The 24156-nt window shown below is 38.3% G+C and overlaps 1 protein-coding gene across 3 annotated transcripts in view; it reads left to right on the forward strand.

The window, feature by feature from the left end:
* Positions 1-21641, forward strand: part of scara5 (scavenger receptor class A, member 5 (putative)) — a 49713-nt gene extending 28072 nt beyond the window's left edge. For all 3 annotated transcript variants that reach the window (XM_082147957.1, XM_082147958.1, XM_082147959.1), the window contains 7 exons: positions 6877-7062; positions 8651-9139; positions 11660-11740; positions 11917-12024; positions 15905-15970; positions 19645-19833; positions 20103-21641. In XM_082147957.1, the coding sequence (XP_082004083.1) occupies positions 6877-7062; positions 8651-9139; positions 11660-11740; positions 11917-12024; positions 15905-15970; positions 19645-19833; positions 20103-20236 (1253 nt within the window). In that variant the 3' untranslated portion in view covers positions 20237-21641. The remainder of the gene's footprint in view (positions 1-6876; positions 7063-8650; positions 9140-11659; positions 11741-11916; positions 12025-15904; positions 15971-19644; positions 19834-20102) is intronic.
* Positions 21642-24156: the final 2515 nt, after the last annotated feature.

The raw sequence follows: 24156 nt of genomic DNA on the forward strand, positions 1-24156 counted from the left end.
AGATGCTCTATTGGGTTGAGATCTGGTGACTGTGGGGGCCATTTTAGTACAGTGAACTCATTGTCATGTTCAAGAAACCAATTTGAAATGATTCGAGCTTTGTGACATGGTGCATTATCCTGCTGGAAGTAGCCATCAGAGGATGGGTACATGGTGGTCATAAAGGGATGGACATGGTCAGAAACAATGCTCAGGTAGGCCGTGGCATTTAAACGATGCCCAATTGGCACTAAGGGGCCTAAAGTGTGCCAAGAAAACATCCCCCACACCATTACACCACCACCACCAGCCTGCACAGTGGTAACAAGGCATGATGGATCCATGTTCTCATTCTGTTTACGCCAAATTCTGACTCTACCATCTGAATGTCTCAACAGAAATCGAGACTCATCAGACCAGGCAACATTTTTCCAGTCTTCAACTGTCCAATTTTGGTGAGCTTGTGCAAATTGTAGCCTCTTTTTCCTATTTGTAGTGGAGATGAGTGGTACCCGGTGGGGTCTTCTGCTGTTGTAGCCCATCCGCCTCAAGGTTGTGCGTGTTGTGGCTTCACAAATGCTTTGCTGCATACCTCGGTTGTAACGAGTGGTTATTTCAGTCAAAGTTGCTCTTCTATCAGCTTGAATCAGTCGGCCCATTCTCCTCTGACCTCTAGCATCAACAAGGAATTTTCGTCCACAGGACTGCCGCATACTGGATGTTTTTCCCTTTTCACACCATTCTTTGTAAACCCTAGAAATGGTTGTGCGTGAAAATCCCAGTAACTGAGCAGATTGTGAAATACTCAGACCGGCCCGTCTGGCACCAACAACCATGCCACGCTCAAAATTGCTTAAATCACCTTTCTTTCCCATTCTGACATTCAGTTTGGAGTTCAGGAGATTGTTTTGACCAGGACCACACCCCTAAATGCATTGAAGCAACTGCCATGTGATTGGTTGATTTGATAATTGCATTAATGAGAAATTGAACAGGTGTTCCTAATAATCCTTTAGGTTAGTGTATACTCCTCAGAGAAGAAGGTACATGAACATTGTACATTGTATTTCATGTCACATTTTTGCTGCACGGCAAGTGTTAGCACTAAGTGTAAAAAAAAGTTCAAGTGCAAATAGCGTTAAATGCTAGCGTTTAATGTTTGCGATAAAGTTTTACAGAGGAGAAGTATCATGTTTGGCTCCAATATATTGCATAAATGCAAAATAGACTAATTGGCCATTTGCCTAGCAAAAAATATTTAATTAAGGTGTGTCCACCAAAGCATTTTTAACCAGCTGAAAGCGCTCTTCTGAAAACGGCCTGCTTTGGAGGCGCAGTGTTTTTTCATTGCTATGATACAGAATATCCCCGGAAGTAATGTGTTACTAATATCTAATTTCTCATGTAGTTTGTTTTAACAACAATTACTGAATATAAAAATGTAATAATACCAACAATATTAACTTTGTTAACCATATTAACCATTGTTGTTCAATCATTATACAAGGATGTAACGATTGGTTGTTGTGGTATTTATACCACCCTTGGATGACTGGGTAAAATGTGACAGTGATGAGTGCTGCGTTTTGACAGTAAACACACAAAAATCCTTATCTTCTAAGAACTAGTCCCTGTGGTTTATCAGAGCTTGAGCTGAAGCCACTTCCTTGAGCCCCACCGCTGCGGACTGCAAGCCAAGAACGTTTAACCCCAATTATTTAAGATTACCTATATGGGCTGTTACGACCTTTAAAGGTACTCTAGGAGATGTGGAACGCAACATTTAGATATCACACTACTGCTGGTAGATTGGGAAAAGCAGAAAGAACCATGAATATGATACAGCCAGTGTTGGAAACTTGATAATTTGTTACAAAAAGCCAAAGCCACTAGATACAGTGAGTGAACTATGTACAATGCATATGAAAAGAAAATGAAAAAAAGAAAATACAAATAATTATAGGGAAAAGGAACTTCAGTGGCGCCAAATTAAAGAACCAAATATAACAAAATAATTCCCTTAAACTATCTTCCCCACAACCTCTAACCTAATAAAAGAACAAACATAACCGACTTCTTCAGCGTATGCGACGACCTAAAATCCTTCTCTAACTAAGAAAACAAAAATACAAAGGGTGACGCACACTTTTTACCTAGTGTGTCTAACACCTAACATTACTACTGGCACAATGCACATCGCGCAATCTACTGAGCTGTTCTCTTTTCCCACATAAAGAACAATAAACACAAAACATCGGCATAAAGCACAAATAACAGTAAGGTAATGAATGTTAGACTACACATACACAAATGGGATTCGATTAACTGATAAAAAAGTACGCAACTGACACACACACACCGCCGCCAAACGAGACGCGCTGGAAGGCTTTTAAACCGACGACTTGTTGCCATCAGTGGTCTGCTTCAGTTTATGCACTACCATTTTAATACCACAACACTCTGCTTTAGATAAGTGCTAACATGGACCAGTCACATGATGGCATGCCATCATCCAGAGTGTAAATATATTTTGAAGTTGTTTTTTTTAAAGACATTTTTTGTTATGTTTTGGTTTGCCACTTAAATAATCTGAATCATAAAGCAAAACATGCAGAAACCTTGCAAATCTACCCTGCAGTGTTATTCAGTATTTTTGTTTGAAGTGCAGGACAGACACATGCACACACACACACACACACACACACACACACACACACACACACACACACACACACACACACACATCAGCTGAATGAGTCATTCACTGCACAAGCCATTACATCATTCATCTGTTTGCTTGAAATTTAATATGAGTGAAATGGGAGGGAGGACGATCTACAAGAGAAGGGGGAAAAAGGGTAGAGAAAAACAGAGAAAAAACGAGTGCTCTTTTGAGTTGGAGTGTTTTAGAACAGATGACTCACACCCTGTTTAAATTACTGAACATGCACCAAGCAGCAGTTCAGGCATCTTGTGTAGCGATTCTGTAAACACATGCCTGGACACTACATGTGTTACTTTAATGAATCAGACATTTCCTCCCCAAAATATGTCTTAAAGGGGTCCTATTATGCCCATTTTGTTTTTGGGGTATCCTAGAATGTTTTCATGCTTGATTGTTAAAAAATTGCATTATATTTCACATATTTTACATTATTACAGCTCCTCTCTCCCCAGTCTGGTTGAACGCATAGTTTTCGATTAAGCCCCTCCTTCCGAAATACGAAATGTACTGTGATTGGTTAGCTGGCCCAGAGTGTTGTGATTGGTAGCGCTTAGCGTGTGTTTGGGAAATGTTCCACAAGCTCTACTCAGATGTAAATATTAACGATGGCATCAATTTCAAACCATTTCAAGCCAAATTCAGATCCTGACAATGTGAACAAACAAGAGGATTGTGCTGAACGGATTTTAAGCACAGACTTTGCAAACACGGATTTCACTGGACGTTTCAGGGTGGTATGTTTTTTTTGTGGTTATTTTCTTGTAGATACGATGTTATCCACCATTAATCATATTTTTCGGAAAACTATGGTAATTCAAACAGTAATCGATCACAAAATCACGGATAATTTTCCTAAGGGGCTGTGAACAGTCTTACAAAAGCAAGAGCTTACAAAAGCTAAAGTAAACACTACATCAATACTGTAATGTTAGTTAGCAGGCTAGCGGAGGCAAAGCTTTGCCCTTCATTTACATCATAGCTATCATAGCAACTACATAAAGCGTATAATTGGAACTGTTAATAGAAAACACAACTACAAATAATAAGACATACTTTGACAGTTGTGATCCATAAACAACAGATTGTCCCGACAAAATGGGAATGGCTACGTCTTTCAGGAGAAGCTTTTGCGTATAGCCTGCATTGTACTCTCTTCTGGAAGCTGTTCTCCGTAAAATGTGCAGCGCACAAACAAATGTTAAGGTTATAATGTTCAGGAACAGTGTAAAAAAAAAAAAAAGTAACCTCTCTGTTCGTCAGTCTTAGGAAAAACTTTTTCTGGGTTGTAAAAAACAGCGACAACCAACACAGCCTCACCTACTTTGTTGGGTGTTCCCGAGGGCAGGGTTTATGTAAATTTTAGGGTCTGTTGTGATGTCACCAACCCGGGAAGAAGCTCGTTGAAGTCCCTACCTGCCGTTTGTTGTTGTGATCATAATCAAGGACCCCTTTAAGAGTCGGATTTAGAAAGAGATGAGTCACAATGCAGTGCCCAGTATTCACACTGTTAAAACAGTATTTGTGTTAATACTGTGTGTCTTTTGCCCCGTGCTGGTTTTACCCGTGTGACTCTGGGGTAAAAGACCCCCCTCGTCACCTCATACATTTATACGATAAAAAATAAAAATAAACATTTATGTGTTATTTTCATACAAAATCTGTTGCTCCATCGATGTTCAATAAACAAACGATATATAAATAACTTTTTGGTAATAACCTTTTGAGAACATTATTAAAGGCCAGATAACTTTGAACGAACATTCTATTAACATTCAACCACTTGTGTACTTTAGACGGCTTGAGCATGAGGAATGACATTTTTTTATTGATCTTTTGAGCTAGATGTTGCAATTGCAGAACTCAAAACTCATGAAGAGCTCAGCAGTTTCTGGCCTTCTGCAGATCCCTCTGAAGAACCCAAATGTTATAAATGAGGCTCAGGTGATATGGTGATGAATGAGGTGAATTCCCGGTGGCCTGGCAACTGATTTGGCCCGCTGCCCTCTTTCTTTCTTTTTGAAAAAAATATGTTAATTATATATTATTGCCTTTTTTTAACATTCTCTTTATTAAAGTGGTGGTATAATGCCAGTTTGTACAAGATGTTAAATAATTCTCAGATGTCCCTAGAGTGTGTATGTGAAGTTTTAGTTCAAAATACCCCACAGATAAATTTTATAGCATGTTAAAATTGTCCCTTTTTGAGGGTAAGCAAAAACTCGTCGTTTTGCGTGTCCCTTTAAATGCAAAATTAACAACTTAAGATAACAACAAATGAAAAAATATACAGTTATGACACTTATTAATGTGTCCTAATCTTAACCACGTGTAGTGTACAAGAGACCACCTAACCTTCGCAATATTTTGGTCCCAGCTGATGTCACTCCTCTTCCACATTTTTTAGACAAGGTGCCTTTTGGTAACTATAGATGTGAAATTGCCAACAATGTAACTTCACGTATAAAACTAAAACTTTCAAACATCCGCACACTGCAAAAAATGTTAATATAAGAGGCACAATTTCGTGCAAAACAGCTAATGTAATTTATATGCTGCGCTGCCCTTGTGGCCTGTGCTATGTGGGCAAAACGAGTAGATCTTTAAAAACCCGCATTTCTGAACATCAGAAATAGAGATTTCAAAAGTCCGGTCGCTCAGCATTTTGCTACTTTTAAACATTCTGTTTCTACCTTACAATATCTAGGTATAGAATTGGTGAAGTGCCCACGGCGCGGAGGGAGGGGTCATCAATAATTTACTTCTAAAACGCGAAACCTTCTGGATATACACATTAGATACTATGGCACCTAGGGGATTAAATGAAGAATTTGATATTCGTCCGTTTCTTTAAGATTTGTTCCTGATTTTGTTATTTTGGTTTATGCAGGTATCATTATTTAAATGGATATTCATTTTGTATGTTTACTTTGATTCTCACATTTAATATGCATTACTTTTGTATTTTTTGCCTTTATTTCTTTTTCTGGGTGACATTGGTATTGTTATTATTATATTTTTTTTATTTTTTATTATTATTATTATTTCTGTGGGTGTGTGGGGTGTGGGGGGGGGGGGTGATGTCACTTGTGAGTATAAAGGCGTGGTGTGTTCAATTCTTAATTGTCTGATTAAGAGCCTACGCGCTCGAAAAGTTACCACCTGTGTGTGAGTCTATTATTAAATAAGCCATGGTGTGCCGACTTTTTTTCCTTTTTTATTATCATAGTGTATGAAATGTGCTATATAAATAAATTTGCCTAATGGCAAAAAAGTACATATGCAAAACCAAAATGGCAGTTTACCAATCAGTGGGCATTTTCAAACTACAATGGGTGATTTTAACCGACTTGCTAAAATCATGAAGGCCCACCCCTGAACCAAGTGGATTAGAGCAAATTCGGTAAAGCGGATGAAAATGCCCCACTGATTGGGAAACATCCACTAGTGTTCTGCAGAGATACATACCTGCATGATCTTCTAGTCATCAACTACATATCACTCTTAGTTCAATGTCCCTGTCTCCACCCATGTGTGCTATCGACTTTTATAAAAATGTCAATGCTGATCCAACAAAGTGTAAACATTGAAATGTCAATCTCTTTTGGTTTGGATCAAAACTCAAAATTGTATCAATGTCACCTTGCCATCTGGGAATGTGGTCTTGCAGACTAGTTTGTTGCTGCTGCAGTGCAAATAAAGAGCTACTGCAAACATGTAGATAGACTGCATTGAGCAAGTAAGCAGATGTAGATTAGGTACTACAGAGGATAAGGTTGGTGTCAGTGTCAATAACTAACCATAGCACTGAAAAAGACTATTTAAATGTTAACGTTTGTTTGGCTGCCGATTACAAGAAGAGGACCTATCATTTAATGCCAAGAAGTACATGAGGTGATTGGCTGACACATTATAGCTTGCGTTATAGTTTAATGGCTAAACTTCAGTAAGTCGACCCCAGGGGGAGATTAATCCTCTGTTCTCAGGTCTTGAACATAGAGTCAAAGCAGTTAGCTAAGTTTAGTGCAAGTCATGTATAAGTTTGGTTACAGCTATCCAAATGGCTACCGATGGAGATCACCATCCAGGTGCCCAGATAATTGGAAATTGTGCAGTGTGGGGTTTGTAACCGGTCATTTTAAAATAACAATTTTTCACCGTTTATCCCTTTCCAGTATCAAAATCCCATGCATCTTCACAGAGGGAGGAAGCACTGCTGGAGAATGTGACTCGTCTGGGAGAGCACACTGAGACCTTGCAGAGATCTCTTAGCCAACTCCCCTCCCAAAGCGACCTTCTGGAGAACATCTGGAAGCTTGAGAGCCTCTTCCATAATCATAGCGAACAGCTGCAACAGCTAGGTAACCGCCAAAATGCAAAGCAGAAGAGTCTAGAAAGTTATTTATACCCACTTGGTAGTCAAACACATTTTTAATAACCATATTAATACCCATCAATTTACTTAGATATTTTTTTCATTAATTTTGTAGAGGAAGTGACACCATATTCTTATTTTATATTGATATATAGAAATGACAAAGTATGATAATAATTAAGGGCCATATCATACACCCAGCACAATGCACCACCAGGCACGAAAAATATGGTGGAATCCGGCTTTTCCCCATAGATGATCTGCACTTTAACCTTGCGCACAAGCAGATCCGTTTCCTCTCTGGAGACGCGTTCAGTCTTTCCACTATCAAATTCCGTCATGTACAGTAAATAATGCCTTGCGCTTTAGACTGTGCGCTTGAATCGTTAAAATGTACTCATTGTGCCCACATTTTTAGGTACTTATACTTACTATACCTGGATGTAAATACATATAAAATTAATTTCCATAATTGCATACTATACCTTACCCACCTTTAAATCTAAGCATACCACCAAACCTGTCCCTAATGTTAACAATCAGTAAATAGTCAAGTCAAGTCAAGTTTATTTGTATAGCGCTTTTCACAATACAGATTGTATCAAAGCAGCTTCACAGTATTAAATTAAAATAATACAACAAAGTTTGTTTCAAGAGGAATTTATTGATTGATAAAATTAAATTAAATATCCCCAAAATATCCCCAACTGAGCAAGCCAAAGGCAACAGTGGCAAGGAACCGAAAAACTTCATCAAGTGACCTAATGGTGTCCTAAAACTCCATCAGGTGACCTAATGGTGTCCTAAAACTCCATCAGGTGACCTAATGGTGTCCTAAAACTCCATCAGGTGACCTAATGGAGAAAAAAAAAAAAAAAACCTTGGGAGAACCCAGGCTCAGTCGGGGGCCAGTTCTCCTCTGGCATTTATGAGCTAGAGGCCGGATTGTAGTTTGAACTGTAGGATTATATGAATGCCTGGCTGAAGAGATGCGACTTTAATCTAGTTTTAAACTGGGAGAGCGAGTCTGAGCAACGAACAGTATCAGGAAGACTATTCCAGAGTTTTGGAGCCAAATGTAAAAATGCTCTCCCTCCTTTGGTGGTTCTGGATATCCTAGGTATGACCAAAAGCCTTGAATTTAGTGATCTTAAAGAGCGCGATGGATTATAAGGTGATAAAAGATCCGTTAAATAGACTGGAGCTAAGCCGTTTAGGGCTTTATAGGTCAGTAGCAATACCTTGTAATTAATACGGAACTTTATAGGTAACCAATGCAGTGATGATAAAATCGGTGTTATATGATTATATATGTTATATGATATGAAATAGTAATTAAAGCATAAAGTGGGACCGTGCATTTACATTTATTTAATTTATTCCCTGTGCCCTTCATATTAATATCCCTGTGGTCTATTGTTTGAGCTACATGAATACTCATTTGAGTCTAATATGCCTATACTTGTATTTGAGCTGCCAGTGTGAACACACTACATCACATCAACATAAAAATGAATTTACGTGTGCAAGTGTGACTAATACACGCTCTACACTTCTGTTACTAATACGACCAGGGCGACTAGCGCAGGGCTTGGAGCGTGACATCAGAGATCTGCAGGCTTTCTCTGAGCACACCACAGACTCTGTGGCTCAACTCTGGGAGCATCTAGCCATGATCAGTCATTCTAGTCAAAGGAACAGCAGCAGTCTGGGAGAGGAGTTAGCCTTTGCTGCTGGCTCTATCCGAACACAGGATGCAGTTTTAAAGACAATGGAGGTAAATGTAGAGACTCTACAGGAGCGTCTGAAGGAGGTGGGATGGACAGTGCAGATATTAAACCATTCACTTAGTGGAGATGTGAGTCTGCACCAGGTGAAAATCTGTGAACTACAGGAGAAGATTGGAAATGTGTCCCATGATGCCACAAGCATGAGGATCACACAAATACACCTTGAGGAACAGATCAGGAATGAGATTGAAATCCTAAACGTCATCACTGCAGATCTGAAGCTAAAGGAATGGGAGCACTCCATGGCACTCAAAAATTTAACTGTATTACAAGGTAGGAGCTTGTCCCTTTTCTATCATCGTCTCAATATGGACAATTTTACTGAGAAAAAAGCTTTTTTTTTGTTTAAACTGTTAAGTGTTTGATGTTTTTTCTAACAGTCTTTTCAAAATTTACAATTTTAATAAATATCTTAATAAGAATGAACATTGCTTGATTATAACATACATAAGGTGTATGCACTTCTGAGTAGTAACAGTAATTTTAATGTAATTTGTCATTAGAGATTTTTTTCGTAACTCAACCTGTGTGGTTTGTTGTCCTCTGAATCAGTTTTGAGTTTTTCTTCAGTGATTTAAATATTACTAATAGTGTTTGGTTGAAAGTTTTGCCCATTGTGCTTAACCTAAATATGGCCAGTACCCAGTTCATGCATTAAAATATGCTAGTCAGAGAACTCTGTGAGGACCAAAACATTTCATACTCTTTTCATCAGAGTAAAGAAATATTGTGTCTACATTATAAAAAGGACCTGAGATCAGGTAAAAAACATATTTACTGTATAGACACTGGTTCATGGGTTAAGTGAAATCATCCTCTAGAGGAAATTGAAATAGAAATTTACACCATTGAAATTTCAAAATAGCTATGAATTCGAAATAGTTATTCCCAGCCTTATTTACTGAAGTCATGTGACTTTGGCAGTTTGATACACCCTCCGAATCACTGGTTCGAAACAGAACATTTGTGAAGGACTAGGAGTGAAAAACACTGCACTATATATCCTTCAGAGACAGTATCTGCCCATCTTGTCAAAACCTTAATTCATTATAATAACATGAGGGCAGAATTATTTTAATATATATTAAAAAAAAACACAATTGCCATGATACAAGTCAGTGTGTTTCTAGAAACACTATTGCAATGGCTGGGAAATAACTAATTTAATAATAATAATAAAAGTATTTAAAAATAAGCCCAAACTATTACTAAATTATAATAAGCAAACAAGGTAATGCTGTTTTTAGATTTGTTTCGAGCATCCTCATGTAAGATATTGAGAGATTTAATTTATTTTACTTGCAGTTGATTACTTGAAGTCACTTGTAATTGTTGTGGCATCTGCTCTTTGTTAGATCTGTGTTCTCTTTGTGTGCATGTTTCCTTTGTTTTAGTTTGATTACTGACTGGAGCAGCACTCGTTCTGAGTTTCTTTGATTATCTCCTTTGTTTGTCTTCAGTATTTATATAGTCTGTGTTTTAGTCGCCCTTTGTCTGGTTTGTTATAGCTGTTGCGTTGATCCCTGTTTTTGTTACTAGTTAACCTGAAGAGTATTTTGGAGTTTATTATAATTAAAGTATTCACTGACTGGAAATAGATCCAGCTCTTTTATTTTCAGTTAGTTTGCGACTCCATTGATGACACTCTTTCTCCTTGTGTATATATATATATAAAAATTATGTATAATTTATCATTTATAATGTATAAAATAAATAATGTATTATTTATATAAGAATGTTTAATTTAAAAGCAAAGCTTAATATTAATTGTAAATTAAAATAATAATTAGAAGAATATATTATATGAATTATACATAATTACAATTCATATGATATAAATATAATAAATAATTAGCAGCAAAAGATGGGCACCATAGATGGGTCTCTAAAATTCTTTCAATCTAAACTGCTTTAATGTGGTGTGAGAGATACAGAGGGAGTGGCTTTAATGCATCAGAGACATGTCACTTAACTCAAAATATATATTTTGGTTTGGAACGCTAACCCAGAATAAAACCTTCTCCGGAGCAGTGTAGCGTAAGTTACAATGGCAATGAAACCAGCTAAAAAACTATCTATATCATTGAGCCCGCAAAACCAGAGTTTGCTCAAACTAATCTCAAACTTACCTAGCAACTGAAACCGGCTTCATGCAACAGGCCACAGAAAACATTGTTAATGGTCAGTCATCACTTGTAGACGGATCCTACTTTAATTAACTCCAGTACTACTTCAGTGTTACTCCCTGAACATATAAACACTGAACAGTGTTGTTTTAACACTGAGGATTTGGCTGTGACACTTCCCCCATTTGCCATTGGTTGGATGAACAAATACTGTAGGCCCAACCCAAACTCACACGATTGGTTGAATCAGTATTCCTGAGTCAGGGCTGCTTGTGATGCTTAAACAAACAGAACAGTGATTTGAAGGCATCACAGAGTCACAATATTAAACTTTTGGGGGAATCAACCTATGAAGAGATTACTTATAATTATAAGAGAGTATTGTAAAAAATAATACTTACACACATACATTTTAAAGAACTGAGAAAAAGTTGTTTCACCCAAAGGTCTACAGAAAATATGTCCTATCCTTCATAGTCCACATACACACAGTCCAAAGAGCAGGGTAAACATGTGTTCTCCATTGTACAAATTGGACTGAACAAAGAAACAGAGCCTGCTAGTCTAGGTCATAAGAAATCTGTTGTTAGGTGACTCTGGAGCCAGTAATGAATCGATTTTTTTACACTTCTGTTTTAATTGTTAAATGTTGTTGTTCTGTTTTTAGGACCCCCAGGACCAAAGGGTGAGAAGGGTGATGTGGGGCCCCTGGGACCAGCTGGACTTCCTGGTTTGACGGGAATAAGAGGTGTAGTACCACACTCACACAACACACAGTGAAGCACAGCCAAAACACATCATCACCAGCAACTGACTGACCAGCTATAGCCGTGTGTATGAACACAACCCAATGACAGCTCATGTGTATGTCATTTGTCTTGAGAATATATCCTAAAGAAACTTTTGTTTTTGTTTTTTTGTCAGGCTTGTCAGGAGAAAAGGGCATTCAGGGTCCTCGTGGACTGGCAGGACGAGGTGGGCAGGATGGACACAACGGAGAAAAAGGAGATATTGGGCCTGAGGGACCAAAAGGTTAGACATTTATGTTGACAAACACACACACACACACACGTCTAGTTCACTATCTTTGTGGGGACTCTCCATAGACGTAATGGTTTTTATACTGTACAAACTGTATATTCTCTCCCCTTACACTAACCTTACCCCTAAACCTAACCATCACACAAAACTTTCAGCATTTTTACATTTTCAAAAAAACTAATTCTGTATGATTTATAAGCTTGTTTCCTCATGGGGACCACAATTTAGGTCCCCACGGTTACACGAGTCAACATGAATCTGTGTGCTTTCAGGTGCCCACTGGGATAGAAGAACATGTACCCATTAGTTTAAATCGAGCATAGCGTTAGTTCTGGCAGGTTCACGTCAGTCAAGTTGACAAGACTGACATGTCATTCATCAGCTGACTCTAAGCAACAAGGAGTTCTTGCCCTGAACAGAACCACACCGCAAATCCAAACGTATGCTAATTGTCAATCATCTTTGAAGATGGTGATCCTGACAGAACTATATTAGTGAGATCAGTTCATAGACTTCTATTGTTTTATAAATAATGAAATGTTTTTATATTAGGTTCAGAAACCTGTGCGAGACACTAGATTTAAATAGAAACATGATTTGACCGATTTATAAGGTTCGGCTGAGGTTCGGCTCACCAGTGGGTGTTTTACTACACTGGTAACCCTTGCTGTAAAAAAAGGTCAAATTCTGACAGTACCATACCATTTTCCATTAAAACAGTAATATATAGTAATGTATAGTAATATAGTAATATATATATATATATATGTATATATATATAGTAATGTATATGTATTTTGGACCTCACAAGTATAGTCAAACCTGTACTTACACACAATTTAAATATTTATTGTTCACTGAATTAAGCTTTGATTAAAACAAGTGTTTTGCTAGGTACACAGATGTATATCCTTCATTGTTTTCTCACCCTTTATCTTTGTTTCAGTTAGCCTAGTGCTACCCTACTCAACATGAAATGTGTTTCCAGACATTTTACTTTTCTAATGTGACATTTCATCCTCACTTATAACAGGAATGTGTAATAAGAAAATAAGATTCTATTTCTGTGGTATTCTTTTTAGGGGGTTCCTAAAAGCGTAAAATTGACTAATATTTAGAGGCTGCATTGTCACAATTCAGTATAGAAACAAGTTAAGGAGGACTGTGTGTGTTCTTGGAGTTTCAAACATGATGTCATGATGTAATTTTCCTTTAGTTCTGGAATTATAAGTTTCATGACCTTCAGGTTCAGGTGTTTGACCAAAAACAAAGAGCTTTCTCTTGGTAATATATAGACATCCTTTACTCTACATAAAGCATCAAATATGTTCTTATTTACTATGAATGTGTCATGCCACACAACAGTTTTGTGTTCATTGTGAACAGACAATTCACTTGTCACTAGAAACTTGGTTTGGACAGGGTGTGAGGTTATAGGCTGGTAAAATAGCTAGCTGACTTCAGGCTTTACTTACTTCTTTGTTTCTATTTTCACTCTTTATTTAAATTTCAGTCTGAGCTCCAACTCCAACTCACTGATCTCATTCTCCGAACATGTGCTGCTCCTTAAACACCTTCCAAAACATATAATGATTTCCCCTAATGTTCTCCAGAGCACCACACCATCCTCCACTCGCTCTTCATCTTTCCTCAACTTCCACCAAAACAATCCACCCATTTCTCCTATTTTCATTGCCTCATTCTGGTGTTTATTGGACCTCAGAACCTTGTTTTTGTAATAGAATCATCCCCACTTACATCCACTACGATCTTGGGCCTCACAAGATATGTGACCACACTGGTTGTGGTCCGTTGCAATAGATGCGTCATGTTTTCAAAGCATGTGACAAACAGCTGCGAAAGATCAGTGTGAATTGGCCGAGATTGCTGCTGACTACTACAGACCAGAAGAGTGAGACTGTGGCTGTGTATGACTGACATATATTAAGTTCTGGGATTATAAGTTTCATGACCTTCAGGTTCAGGTGTTTAACTAGTAGCCTCTACTTACTTGTCAGGAGTGACAAACACATTTGCAAAATCTAAAATTAAAATCACACTGCCTAATATTCACGCTACTGGATGCAGGGCTGCCTTTTGAGTACCCCTGATCTATATTGAATCTGCTCCCACAGATGATCTATAAATGATTATAGTTACAAGACAAATGGACTGAATCTTAAAATCTGTTAAAATACATGTATCACTGCAACGTCCCTCCATAAACCCTATCAAACCCTCTAAGTGGCCATAGAAACCACAATTAGTACAAATGCAGTTTATTTCTTTATTTCACCACTATGACCAGAATTCACTGAAACAGACACTTGGAATTTGGTGTTCCCTATCTGTCATTCACCTTGACGTTGGGTCAATGTACTGACACTAAAGGTCGCACTTGGGAGCCCCAAACACCTCTGATACATTGAGAAAAGGCAAATAAGAATTGGTGAGTAGAATTTGCATGCCACTCCCCTGACAAACGGGTATAAAAGGAGGTGGCTTGCTCCACTCATTCAGATTTTTTTTTTCTTTGGAGCTGAGCGGTGTGCAGTCACTCTTTCCATTCACCTCTACACAAGGGAATCTTCTATCGAAGCTGCTGTACACAACACATTGCAGCGGTCTCTCTCCGTTCTCTAAAGCACAGATAAGTGCAAAGAGCTCCCCTCGGCACTTCAGCAATAATAAAAAAAAAGATTTCCCTAAAAGAGTAAACACAGACAGAGAGCGTCTTTTTAAAGATGCCCTTCTGTCTTGTGTGTTTCTGGGTGCGGTCAATATTTCTTGTCCTTGGATGGCCACAATCTCTGCCTTTTGTGTTTGGGTCTGACCCACGCAGAGGCAATGTTCGTGTATGGTTTTATGTTCCCATCGTGAGAACATGGCCATGGCAATGTAACTTTCACAACTCTCTTTTCTGGCTTGAGAGATTTTTCTCTCTTTTCTCACTTCAGTCGCTACCTATTCTGGTCCTTCTGCTATTCACAAGGTCGCGGCCGCAAGCACTGAGGGCAGCATGAGGACAACATTAGGAGCATTTCTGTGGAGATCCTGGATGAGTTAGGCAGCTTGTCTCATGGCAAGCCAAATTTCTAATTTGGGGCTCTGGATTAGGACGAACTGTCAATTGTCGAGGGTGGGCTGGATGTTTGCTATCTTGGCTCAAAACACGACTCACAGCAAGGTTCATCAGACGAACTACAAGAAGGCTTTGAAGCATCCCTAAGACGAGCGACCATATTGGAGGGACAGGTGGAGAATCCTTTGTTCCCTTTTCTCCTTGTTCTACCAATAGCCCAAGTGGCAGCTGCATCTAAATTTGCATCCTAATTTCTTGTGTTACACAGTCTGCAGCCTGGACATATTGGATGCAAGTTTGTTGCCTTCTCATATCTGTCTACGACCCTCGCAAAGCCCTGCACAGGTCAGCGTGGTGTTTTTCAAGGATACACAGCTTCCTCACCCATCACTGGCCAGTTCCAGTTGGGGTTTATGGAGCAAGGTAGGTTTTCCAGTACACCCACAGCCAGAGAATCAGCTTCCCAAAATGCGCCTTTGCTCCACTTCACTGGTTGTTCCTCTGGTCTGAGTTTGGAGGCCTGTCTAGTGTCTCCCAACCCGTCTCACTGGACCTACATTAGCATATCTATTGCCTCGAGTTGCTAGTGCTATTGCTATTGGTATTACACAGATGTTGTTCAAAGTCAGGGAGGACGAAGAACAGGTCCTATTGGTAGCGCCATATTGACCCACCAGGACTTGGTTCTCGAAACTCATGCGACTTGCGACTTGCAAATTGTATAATTTTCATCATTCCCCTGATCACAAAAGAATGAATTTTGAATGGTAATCTCTGTTTTACCTGCAGGTATGAGAGGAGAAAGAGGACCGAAAGGAGAGAAGGGAGAGCGTGGAGACAAAGGAGGGAAAACAGGTGAACATTTGATTCATACAGAAAATAAACATGCTACATTATAACATTGTATTTATGTTTTTACTACAAATGATGCTTTGTGAAAGTGTTTTTTTTTAATGTATGTTAAAGTCAAGTCATAATTTTTTTTTAATGATTACATCCTTTGAGATTCTCTTATAATTTATCATAAGTTTTTAATAAAATAAATAATAAAATAATAATAATTTCTTATTTTAATAATAAAAAAAAATGAATATGATGACACCCGAAGTACTTAATTTCACCTGAAAGGGGGAATAAATGTGACAACAGTCACCTGTCCCATACAGAAATTGCATTGTCAGAGTATTTGGAAATATTCACAAATAATTTATACACACAAAAAAATGATCAGAGTTACAAAATCACACATTTTAGATGAGAACAATGCATCACAGTTCTTTAAACCAATGAGCATTTAGCTGTGTCATCAGCAAGTCCTTTCCCATCCATCAGCACAGTTGCTGGAGAGCAACGGCCGCTCGTCATCGTGAGGTTTTTGGCATATATCAGCATGACATCAGAGCATGCATCTCACTGTGATCGCCGGTGATTGGTTCGGCACAGATTTTACTCAGCTCAAAAACAGTTTATTGACAGACTCTGCTATGCAGTGAGCATTCACTGAGACAGTTTTAATAAATGTATCACCTACTTTCAAGCAGTTGTCCACTTTCTTTACCATTAACATTTTGATTTTAATGCAGTCTTTCATTCTCTATACTTATTTTCTTAAACTCTCTTAAAAGTCTCTGAGCACACCCTTCTAATGGCCCATTCATATGGCTTTAATCAGCTGTGTGGGTGTGTGTTTGCTGCCAGGAGTCACACAGCTGTTACATATTTACGAGATATTTTCTGACTATACCATCTCATTGATCTACAGTACTCAGTGTGTTCTGCATTAATGTCATGAAAGGTTAAACTTTGAACATTAAAATCTCTCTGCATGAACTTGCTCTTATCATCTGACCCCGACACCAGGGACTAAAACAACTGTGTGAAATCTGCATCAGTCTGACAACAACATCAAAATCATCTTCTCTGATCACTGTTACAGGTTAAGGTAGAGTTTAGGATTTTGAATAATTTCTCAAACCCTGCATATGGGACCACAGTCGTATGTCTTGAATAGCAGTTAAAAGCAGTGAGATAAAACCATGGATGATATTGAAATGCTGGAAAGTACAAAACATGGGGCCCTATTTTAACAATCTAAGCTCATGGTCTAAAGTGAACGGCGTAAGTGCACTTACGGTGTATTCGAATCGACTTTTGCTAGTTTAACGACGGGAAAAATGTTCGGCGCGCCCGGTGCATGGTCTAAAATGGTTGTCACTATTCTCTTAATGAGTAATGGGTGTGTTTTGGGTGTAACATGTAATAAACCAGTCAGAGTTTCATTTCCCATTCCCTTTAAAAGCGGATTCGCTATTTACGTGGTGGAATTTGTAAGTGTAAAGACTGAACACTTCTCCAGAGAGGAAACGGATCTGCGCCGAGTGTATGATAGGGCCTATCTTTAACACCAAGCATATCTGCAGACTCTGATTTTCTCCTTGATTCCTTTAACTCAAAAGTTAAGAGTGTAATTGATAACACTGCTCCGGTAAAAGTCATGAAGAAGAGCGGAAGACAAAAAGCACCTTGAAGAAACTCAACAGCAGTGCAAAATATGTGAAATTAATCAATGAGGAACTAGGCAAAGCTAGACAGACCTTCTTCTCAAATATTATAAACAGTAACTTAAACAACACGCGCATTCTTTTTGCAGTAGTTAAGCCCCTCCTGTAAAAGAGGAGTGAAAAAGTTTTGTTTTCTTCCAGTTGCGCTTCTTTTTTCTGGCTGCTCTCTTAAGGGCCTGAGTGCGCTCATTGTACCACGGTGTTGGACTATTTTCTTTAATCTTCTTTAAGCGCAACGGAGCAACTGTGTCTAAAGTGCTGGAAAAGAGAGAGTTAAAAGTTTCTGTCGTAATATCGAGTTCTTCTAAGCTATCTGGGATAAGGGGTGGTAGTGGCGCAATGGATAAGACACATGCCTTTGGTGTGAGAGACCCGGGTTCGAATCCACTGTGAGACACCAATGTGTCCCCTAGTTGCTCCAGAGGCGTGCGACCTCTGACATATATAGCAATTGTAAGTCGCTTTGGATAGAAGCGTCAGCTAAATGAATAAATGTAAATGTAAATGTAAATGATGAGATGATGAAACTGATCAGGAAGTTTATTAATAAAGCAATCTTTAGTAGCAGAAGTGATAGGTCTAACATATTTGTAACACGGAGTCGGCTTTGCAGCCGTGGCTAAATGAGGTTTACACTGAGACTAGATAATGATCTGAGATGTCATCGCTCTGCTGCAGAATGTCAACGGCATCCACATTGATTCTGTGTGATAATATTATATCTAGGGTATGATTACGACAATGAGTAGGTCCTGACACGTGTTGTCTAACTCCAATAGAGTTAAGAATGTCTTTAAATGCCAATCCCAATGCATCTTTTTCGTTATCTACATGTATGTTAAAATCACCAACAATTAGGACTTTATCTGCAGCCAGTACTAACTCTGATAGAAAGTCAGCAAATTCTTTGATAAAGTGTGTATGGTGCCCTGGTGGCCTGTATACAGTAGCCAGCACAAATCTCAAACGTGATTTATCATTTACACTAGATAGTGTTACATTAAGCACCAACACTTCAAAATAATTATATTTGAAACTAGACTTCTCAGTAATTCTGAAGATATTACTATAAATTACAGCAACACCTCCCCCTTTGCCTTTCAGACGAGGTTCATGTTTATAACAGTAATCTTGGGGGGTGGACTCATTTAAAGTAATGTAATCGTTTGGTTTTAGCCAGGTTTCTGTCAAACACAGAACAGTTTTCCTCTTTCATTCTCGTGAATTTGTCCAGACGCGTGTGTGAGCGCGGCACAACAACAGCTGGCTGAACAAATAGCTGAAACGAAACAAATGTACCCAGACTCTCTTTTAATCATTCTTGGGGATTTTAACAAAGCAAATCTCTCCTGTGAACTGCCAAAATACAGACGGCACGTTACATGTCCCACCAGAGACAGTAATATACTGGACCACTGTTACACCACAATAAAGAATGCGTATCACTCCGTCCCACGGGCAGCTTTGGGCCTCTCTGATCACTGTTTGGTTCATCTTATACCGACCTACAGGCAGAACCTGAAGTTAACTAAACCTGTAATAAGGACTGTAAAAAGATGGACTAATGAAGCAGAGCAGGATCTACAGGCCTGCTTCGATTGCACTGATTGGACTGTTTTTGAAGCTGCTTCCACCGATCTGGATGAGATACTGTTATGTGCTTGCAGTTTTGCAGACTTGGTCTGAAGATTAGGTACTTGGGTGAATGGTTTTAATGAGTGAGCCTCAAGTTCCACTTTTAGTGTGTAAGCAATTTGAAAAAAACTGTAATATACTCATATGATTTGTCGACTAATCGCTTAAATTAATGACTAATTGTCAACTAGAAAAATCTTCAATCGAGGGCATCCCTAGAGATAAAGACACCTAATATAAAGTGGGATTGATATTTAAATGGGATTTGTGTCTGTTTCTCTGTAAGGTGTCATTTGTAATAGAATCATTCTGCAATGAATGTATATATTTCAGTTGAAGAAACTCTGGTAAGGCTTGTCAACGGCTCCGGGCCTCATGAGGGTCGAGTGGAAGTGCTCCATGAGCTTCGATGGGGGACAGTGTGCGATGACGTTTGGGACATAAAAGATGGAGACGTTGTGTGCAGGATGCTGGGGTACCGTAGTGCCAAAGAAATCCACAAAACAGGCCGGTTTGGACAAGGTCAGAGTCATTACAAGGTTAAGGTAGCAAAAGACATGCTTGCAAATATTCACTGCACTCTACAGTACTGTCATGGGTTTAAGTGCTAGGCAGTGTATGAAGTTATTATGTGTATTGTAGAACTCAAATGTAATTTGGATAAAAGCATTTGTCAAATGTGTAAAATGCATAACCATTGTTCTATGACATTAAACCATAAAGATTAAAGAGATGTATGAGATTCATTTTTTACAGATTCATTTTAGATTCATGTTTTCTTTCTCTTTTAGGCACTGGGTTAATCTGGATGGATGATGTTGCTTGTGTTGGTACTGAAGACTCTATTCACCAGTGTAAATTCTCAGGATGGGCGAAAACCAACTGTGGTCACGTAGAAGATGCAGGAGTGACCTGTAACATATAGCCTGTTTCAAGTCTGTAGAATGGACAATTAATCTCTAAGTGTGGATGATTTACTGCAAGCTCAGAGGAAGCAGTATTGTGTCTTAAGACTTATGAACTTGACTGTGGGAGAGTAAAATGCCTTAGAGATCAGACACAGGGTCAAGATACTGTACCAGCAATGATACTATTACCCAAATACTCCAGCCATATCCATCAGACAGGGATAAAAATAATATCCCACATCTAATAGAAAAGTGTGTGTGTGCTCTATGCTGCTGCTTGTGTTTGTGTGTGTATAAAAATATATATTTTTTAATGAAAGCCCAGCTGCAGTTTACATTCTGTACAGATAGATGCATTTAACTTTCCAAAGACTTTATGAACACGTTTTTGAATGCTAGTATATTTTTTATAACATTTAACTCATTAAGGATTTAAAAGGCTTGTGTAGTTGCAAATGTGCCTTTAAACTATAACTTTGACCATAACATGTCATGACATGGTCAGCAATTGTATACCTCAGTTAATGGTGAGTACCATTTACAGTCTGTATTCATTATTCAGTAGCTTCATTATAATACTAAACTATCAGTATTGGTAATCTTGATTGTACAACAATAAATTATTTACCTATTTTAGTGGTGAATTATCCAGTGTGAATAATGAAAATGATACAACAAAATAAAATATATATTATAAATCGCAGTTTCTAAGAGTGATAACATGCTATATAATACACTAAAGCCTTTTTTAAATAGTTTAACAGAAATGATTTAGGATATTTTTACTAAGCTTTTCCTTCAGCCATTGTAGATGATTACAGGCTTGATTTGCTTAATTTGGATTTCTGTGTGAGGGGACAGTGTACATGGCCATGGAGTTCCTCGTCATCAGCACATTTTGGTGGTCATCTATGATCTCCTTTCTAAATGGCCCGAGGAAGTACGAGCTGGGACAGTCACATCACAGATTATCACACAGATGTTTGGTCCTCCTGCCCCTCTACCTGATCCATTATAGCCATGGTTAGGTCAGGAACCTCAATGTTCCCCTCTCAGAGAAGCCCCTACAACAGCCAGGATCTGACCTGCCACCCCCTCTGCCAGCATCTGAGCCTCAGCCTCTCTAGCCACTACTGACGTTATCCAGGATGGCCAAGATGTGCTGCCAAAGTCCGAACCCGGGGATGAATTTCAAAGGCCTGCAGCTTAAAGGCCACACATAATTAATAAATCATGCAGTTTCACAGTGTCAACACAAGGTGACAGCACTAGATTTTAGATTAGGGTAAATTACAGAAACCAATGGTTATCTTTAATGAGAGTAGTTCTTACTCATAAAGAATATTTACATTTTACCTTTAAAAATTAGGTTGTTAAAATGTTACAGATGTTACTGTTTGTGTTAATGAAAATAAATTTACATCAAGCTAACTCAAGCTGTACTGTCAAATGTGTATTTCCAAGAGACAAAACATGTAGGCTAATATATATACAGTTTTGGTCAGAATTATTGGCACCCCTGGTAAATATGATCAAGGATCTGCATTGTTTATCCTTTTAATGTTTCATTCAAAACATTTGCAAAAATCAAACCTTTCATTAAAGTAAAATAATTGAAAATTGTTGGGCAAATCACATTATGAAATAAATGTGTTTTTTTTCCAAAACACACAATATATGTAAGAAGGGATAATGTACATCCAGCCGGTTGTTCTCTCAAAATAAACCCAGACAGGGTGATGAGGACTTTTCCATCAGTCTGAAGGGGGTTATTTTGAAAGAACAACTGGAATATTGATCTGAGTTGAAATATTTTATTAGGTCTTTAAACGCAAAGCTTCCGCAGAGAGAGCAGTTGCAGAGCGGCAAGTTCAACGGTTTACAGTCTTACAGTTTATTATACAGCATGAAGCAAGAAGGTCCCCGGTTCGAGTCCCGGCTGAGCCAGGAGTTAGCAGGTTCTCTGTGATATCCTTCAGGTACAACAGTTTCCACCACAGTTCAAACACATGGGGCATAGGTAAATTAGCGATACTCGAGTGTCTGTGTGTAAGCACAGTGATGAGACGGCCCGTCCATCACTGGGCTTACACTCAGACACTTGAGTATCGCTAATTTACCTATGCCCCATGTGTTTGAACTGTTCAGGGTGATGTGAACATCCAGAAAACTTTGAAAAATAACGTTTTCAGAACATTTCCAAAATGATAGAATGGAATGTTCCTGTAACGTTCACATACAACAAGAAAAAAAAACTTTCTTAATACATAAAAAAACAAAACAAAAAAAACCTGATGTTTTGAACGTTCAGAAAACTTTCAGAAATAATGTTTTCAAAACATTTTCAAAATGAGTGAATGGGATGTTCCTTTAAAGGGGGGGTATAATGCCCTTGCAAGATGTAAAATAAGTCTCTGATGTCCCCAGAGTGTGTGTGTGAAGTTTTAGCTCAAAATACCCCACAGATATTTTTATATAGTATGTTAAAGTTGTCACTTTTTAAGGGTGAGCAAAAATGCACAATTTTTTGTGTCTGTTCCTTTAAATGCAAATGAGCTGCTGCTCCCGGCACAAGGGGCGAAGCTACAAATTTCGAAATCTTTTTTGTTTATGTTAAAATGTATGTAGCTGATGTGGAGTTAACTATCTTCTAATCATCGATTAGCATATTCTGTCTTGATAATCTATAAATCGCGTTCCCGGGGGCGGGGTTTATGTACATTTTAGGGTTGGTGATGTCACTAACCCGGGAGGAATGTTGTGTAGTCTCTACCAGCCGTTTGTTGTAGTCCTTAAAAATCAATTTCTTTAAAAGAAAATATCTCCCTTTCCTTTTAACTTTGAACGTTGTAACTTTGCAGATGTTGTTTATGCTCAAACAGCAACATTACACACTAAATAAAGTTAAAAAAGTGAAATCATAATCAACCACCCCTTTAATGTTCACATTAACCAAGAAAAAACTTTCTTAATACATAAAAAAAACTGGACGTTTTCAACAATTAAAAAACATTCAGAAATAACGTTTTAATAACATTTTCAAAATGAGTGAATGAAATGTTACATTAACGTTCACATTAACCAAGAAAAAACATTCTTAATACATAAAAAAAAAAAAATTGACGTTTTCAATGTCTAAAAAACATTCAGAAATATCGTTTTCCTAACCTAATGGGAATGTTAGCAAAACGTTCAGACAACTTGTTTTTGTTAGCTGGGACAGAACCTATTTGTACGACTGTAGAAGTTTGGTGCCATTCTGGGCATTATTAGTGGGGTAATTTACGAGATGCATCCTTGGATCCATTAGCGCCTGCACTAAGCCATCCGGCTGATATCTCTAAATAAGCTCTAACTTTAATAATGTTCGACCAAGGGAGAAAAAGCTTCTGGGGGGTGTTTGGCTCGAGGTCATGGTGCAAAGGACCCTAGGTTGATTTTACTCCGAACCATCCCTTTAAAGGACAACTCCAGTGAAAAATGAACCTTGGGGTAATTAACACAGGGTTACCGAGTCGATCGTTCCCTGGGGTGCGTTTTCATGATAATCGAATGTAAAGAGTTTTATTTATAAAAACAGATTAGCTTATAACACTATATATGGGGCAGAGTGTAAGTAAAAACAAATCGCAAGTTAATACCACTAACAAGGCTCAAAATAGCCTCACACTAACACGGTAGCATAATGAGGGTCCATACATGCAAACCGAAGCATTGAGAACTTTGTAAGTGTACAGACAGTTTAATAAGAAGATACTTTATAAAGACAGTACATTACGCGTTTACAGGCAGCGGGCATCTTGGAAAACAGACTCGATTAATCGAGCCACGAACGCCCTGCTACGTGAGCTGGTCGATAGGAATTACGTTTGTGAAATCTAATGTAGCAGGGCGTTCGTGGCTCGACTAGTCGATACTGTTTTCCAAGATGGATCCT

This window comes from Leuciscus leuciscus, assembly GCF_965113295.1.
Source record: "Leuciscus leuciscus genome assembly, chromosome: 19".
Classification (NCBI taxonomy): Eukaryota; Metazoa; Chordata; class Actinopteri; order Cypriniformes; family Leuciscidae; genus Leuciscus; species Leuciscus leuciscus.